Below are 5,508 nucleotides of genomic sequence, written 5' to 3' on the forward strand. Positions count from 1 at the left end.
AAAGCTTTTTTATTGTATAGATTTTACTAACTGCACTATTTATTTTATATATACTAGAGGCCCAGTGCATGCATGCACTGGGTAGGATCCCTAGTGGATGCCAGCTGCCAGCCGGGGCCTCCCTCCCTTCCCCCGGCCGGCCCCAACCCCTGGTCAAACTCCCAGACAACTTCTGGTTGAGGGGACAGTTTGCGTACTACGCTTTTATTATATAGGGTTATATCATTTGTAATATAGGACATAGAATGAAACTGGTAAAACTTCTCAGTGGACTTTTCAGATTTGCCATCCATCTTATACTTACCCTTCGTTGCATATGTATGTGTGTATAATACATAGATATTAATAGTTATGCCGTATATACTCCATTCTAATGTAGGAAATTGACATTTTTCAATTTAATGGCATGAATGAAAGTATGGAAACCCCAATAACTAGAGATAACCTTTGGGTCTGAAAGAGTTAAAACAGTGTCAAAAATGCTTAATTTATAACTTCATTGAAATATGGAAATATAACATCCATCCCAATGATACAACTTAACTAAAGTTGTCATGGATGAAAGAAGAAAATATCAATAATTGAAACTATAACAGGAATATCTCGAAAACATAGAAAATGTGGTTTTCCCCTCATAACTGCTTTTCTATTTGTAGTTTTAGTTTCTTAATGATATAACAGTAGAATATTTATAATACAAATATTAGCTAAAAGTTGGGTAGTATATAATTTTTTGTATTTGTTAATTGCTTAAACTTCTGAATGCTATTACATGTTAACAAACACAGACTTTGTGTTACTGCTGTCCTTTGGCCACACCTGGTTCCTGCCCTTGCTTTTAGAAAGCAGCGGCAAGCCTTAACCGGGTTTGGCTCAGTAGATAGAGCATTAGCCTGCGGACTCAAGGGTCCCAGGTTCGAGTCTGGTTAAGGGCACGTACCTTGATTGCGGGCATATCCCCACTAGGGAGTGTGCAGGAGGCAGCTGATCGATGTTTCTCTCTCATCGATGTTTCTAACTCTCTATCCTTCTCCCTTCCTCTCTGTAAAAAAAATAAATAAAAAATAAAAAGAAAGAGAGAAAGCAGCAGAAAAGGTGTGAACAATAGAAGGGCCAGTGAGGGTGGAGGCAGCTGCACCAGTCACAGGGCTCTGGATGCGGGCTGGTGGTGGGTAATGGACATATCAGTTCCAGTTCAATACCAATGCAAAGAATTTTGGACAGCCACCTTTGCAGCATGTGCCTGAAAAACATTTTCAGCAGTGTCAAATTTGTTCCCATTGACCTGCCAATAGGATTTTTGAAATTTCAGCTAACTCTTTACTTTCTGTAGCATTTGGGATTTGGAGAGTGAGGCATAATTAAAATTCACGGGTAATTCTCTAATCTCCTTTTAGCCTATTAACAATAGTTGGGTAGTATATAATTTTTTGTATTTGTTAATTGCTTAAACTGTGATGGCGAACCTATGACACGCGTGTCAGAGGTGACACGCGAACTCATTTTTTTTTGGTTGATTTTTCTTTGTTAAATGGCATTTAAATATGTAAAATAAATATCAAAAATATAAATCTTTGTTTTACTATGGTTGCAAATATCAAAAAATTTCTATATGTGACACGGCACCAGAGTTAAGTTAGGGTTTTCAAAATGCTGACACACAGAGCTCAAAAGGTTTGCCATCACTGGACTGGAGTGTTCTTACCGCTCTAATTTCTTTTTAATCTATGGCCTCCTGATGATAATAAATTATTACCATACTAGAGGCCCGGTACATGAAATTTGTGCACTGGTGGTAGTTGGGGGGGGGTCCCTCAGCCTGGCCAGACATCCCTCTCACAGTCCGGGGCTCTCACAGTCCAGGACCCCTCGCTCCTTACCGCCTGCCTGCAGCGGAGGTGGGAGAGGCTCCCACCACTGCCACTGTGCTTGCCAGCCATGAGCCCTGCTTCTGGCTGAGCAACGCCTCCCTGTGGGAGCACACTGATCACCAGGGGACAGCTCCTGCATTGAGCATCTGCCCCCTGGTGGTTAGTGCGTGTCAGTGACTGTTGTTCCACTGGTCATTCCGCGTTCAGTTGATTTGCATATTAGGGATTATTATATAGAATTGTAATTATTACTAAGGTAATATTTAGTGATGCTTACTCTGTTCCAGTCATTTTTTTCTAAGTGCTTTACATGTATTAACCACTTTAGTCTCATAGCAACACAAGAAGGTTCCTCATCCCTAGTTAAAAAATGTGGAAACCGAAGCCCAGAATAACTTGCCCAATATTGTATACCTACTAAGTGGTAGAAGCAGAATACAAACTGCAAGCTAAGGATGGTGAAATGATATAAAGCCAGATGAGCATTGGGAAGAAATGGAGGAAAAAGTCTGGCTATTTCATAGTTCAGTATAGTTAATTTTTTTTTTTTTGGATAGTTTGCTTTAACTAGAAAGTTAGGATGAATTAGTTTCATGGGATGGGCTGTATGGCTCTTCTCTGTGTGTCTTTGTGTGTATTAAAGGCCTTTGAATGCTCTAAAATACAACAGATTGTGTCTGATCATTGTTAGAGAAGTTTATTTGTAAAAAATAACCCATGAGCTGTTTCCTCAAGAGAGAAATTAAGGAATGTGTCTGATGTTCACTTTAGTGTTTGTTTTTAACAAAGCCCTAATGAGTGACCTAATCCCATAGGAGGAAGTAGGTATAGTAAGTCTGGTGCTCTTTTTTTCCCCCCCAAATAGAAATCTTTTTCCTTCCTTTGGTTATAAAAAATAGTACATGCTCATTGCAAAGACAGTAAAAAAAAAGACAAAACACAACACTAAAATTCTGTTATTCCAATACTCAGAAATAGCTTTAGCAATTTTTGGACACCATTCTTAATCTGTAAACATACACACAAAATTAGTAATCTCCTTTTTACACTCAACACTATATCTTAGACATTTTCCCCTGTCAATATCCTTTTTAAAGGCTTCAAATATTTCAGCGTATGGATATACCAAAAATGTATTTAAACAGTTCATGTTGCCCTTAAAAAATGAATGGACACATGCCTCTGTAATCTTATAGTTTGAGTTGAAATTCATTTTTTTTAATATCACTCTTTCCTCTTTGAAATCCATTTGTTGTCTATAACATGTAGAATGTAAACTAGTTTATCTCTAAGATATCTTCCAACTCCACATCCTATGATTTCTAATGCTGCTCAGTGAATTTTTAGAGCTGAGAGCTGCTCCTATACTGTTGTCAACCATCTTCTGCATATCCGGCCATGTCTCTGTTTCTTCCTCTAACACCTATTTCATAGGGCTATTGTGAGAGTTAAATTAAATAATTATAAAGCTCCTTACCCCTCCCTTCTTTAACTTTCCCATTTTGGCTGGACTGCAAATGATTTAAGGGTATAGAGTGCATCCTATAATTTCTTGAATTCTTTATGTTGTCTAAGTTGATACATCCTCCTGACACAAAAGTTGAAATATGATTCAATATATGTACAAGGCAGTAGGATGTATTATTGAAGCATCATCTGTGTCACCTCACCTGGACAAGAAAGTATATAAGTACATAGCATTCAGGAACCCCCAGTTTTAAGCTCTTGTCTACTTTTTGAGTCTCAGGTTCCTCAACTATAAACTGAATGGGTGAGACTGTCTTCAGTGTTCTTTCTTGTTCTGACTAGTTTATGATGTTATGACATGTAGACATTTTTAAAAATAAACATTGTGTTTTAAGTTAAAGCAATAATTAAATGCTTCAGTAATATGAGCAGTTCTATTTAAAAATCTCTTCACCTTAATAAGACTGGTCTTTTCCTATCTTTTATTGCCCTGGTTTTCTACAATGTTGTGATCAACGTGTGTGTTCAATTTTGAGTTTGTTTCTATTTTCACTGTTACCACATAATGTTCCAGGTGTATTAACGTAGAAAGTTTTGAATTCATATTGTTGATAAGTAAAGGAGCTAACCTTTTTTATTTATTTTTTCTCCTCGAAGCACTGTACTTGAATTGTTAGGGTAGCTTTTCTGTTTTTGAATCTGGATCTTGACTAATTTCTTAAAAATAATGATAGAATAGAATTTAAACTATTGGCTGGTTTCATGAAATGTTTAGCAGTTTATGTGTGGATATGTGTGTTTACTTACTCATGACTGCTTTAGTTCCCAAAATTAAGGCCTTAAGTGAAATATAACTGTGCATCCCCTCTGCCCAGGATAAATGTATAAGAAATAAAATTTTATCACACTAATAACTTTAAAAACCCTCTTAGATATAAATAGATAAACCACACTCAGATAAAGCACAGAAGAGAAAACTCATATTCACCCATGATGTGCCTCAGTTATTAAAAGTACACGAGAACTGTGTTACTATGAGAGAATTTTTGATATATCCCTGGCAGCAGGAACCCCCTGGGAGTGGGAATTACTCGGCTTCCCAGTCGTGGGCAGTGTCTCCTGGGGCCTGGGTGGAGGCTGAGCAGGGTGGAGACCAGGTGACAGCTGGTACTGGTTTCTCTGGCGACCAAAACACTGGAACAAATAGTCAGACTTGTCCTGAGCTCCACTTGCTTCCTGTCTTTAGCTGTGCTCTTGTGTCTAGTGACACAGTGGATACATTTGCCTGTATTTCTCAGTTGGTGGTGGAGGGCAGGCTGTGGAAGTATGTTTGAAAATGTTTCATTGAGATCCTACTACATGATATACTTGCTTTTATATTGCCTTTCAGAATTAAAGCCATAGAGAGTCCCAACAAAGAAGATGATACCCAGTGGCTGACCTACTGGGTAGTGTACGGTGTGTTCAGCATTGCCGAATTCTTCTCTGACCTCTTCCTGTCCTGGTTCCCCTTCTACTACATGCTAAAGGTATGTGGACAGTTCCCGACACTGCTCTGTCTCCTTCCATATATGGACTTGATTTGCCCCCTACCCCTAAAGAAACTCCATCTCAGGACCTATAAACAAGAATAGGAACAAATAAATGCTTGAATGTTAGACATCTGTGGCTCTGCCTCAGATCCTATGAACAGGAAGACAAGATTCAACACGTCTAATATTTTTGTGCATACTGTCTTGGAAACAGCTATAGCAATTGTGTGTTTAAGATGAAGGCGATAGTAAAACATGGAAATACTATGACCTATCACAAACACTGCTGCTCGCCAAGATCCTATCTGTATGCAGTGTTGTCTACATTTAATGTGAAAGCATTGCAAATTTTCATAGGCCATAGATTAGTCCCAGTGGTGAGCATATTCCAGGGAGGAGTCGTTATTTGTGGAAGAAGAAATACTTCATTCTTATGTAGCTTTGGAGAAAGAAGATGGAAAATGGGCTCTCTGCGGAAATCATTTTAAGAGCATTGGAGAGAAAAAAAAAAAAAGAACGTTGGCAGGTACCCTAGTTGGGGTCAGCCCTGACAGCGCCTGTGTTGGGCTGAGGATCCCCAGCATGTGGGGAAAGAAGTGGAAGTTGAAACTCGTTCCCATGGGACCTGTATCCACTCC

General features: G+C 38.7%; 1 protein-coding gene across 1 annotated transcript in view; it reads left to right on the top strand.

The window, feature by feature from the left end:
* Positions 1-4,987, top strand: part of REEP5 (receptor accessory protein 5) — a 24,107-nt gene extending 19,120 nt beyond the window's left edge. Inside the window, exon 4 of the mRNA XM_014453590.2 lies at positions 4,729-4,987. Coding sequence (XP_014309076.1) covers positions 4,729-4,972 — 244 coding nt within the window. The 3' untranslated portion in view covers positions 4,973-4,987. The remainder of the gene's footprint in view (positions 1-4,728) is intronic.
* The last annotated feature ends 521 nt before the right edge of the window (positions 4,988-5,508 follow it).

This window comes from Myotis lucifugus, unplaced genomic scaffold, assembly GCF_000147115.1.
Source record: "Myotis lucifugus unplaced genomic scaffold, Myoluc2.0 scaffold_0, whole genome shotgun sequence".
Taxonomy (NCBI): domain Eukaryota; kingdom Metazoa; phylum Chordata; class Mammalia; order Chiroptera; family Vespertilionidae; genus Myotis; species Myotis lucifugus.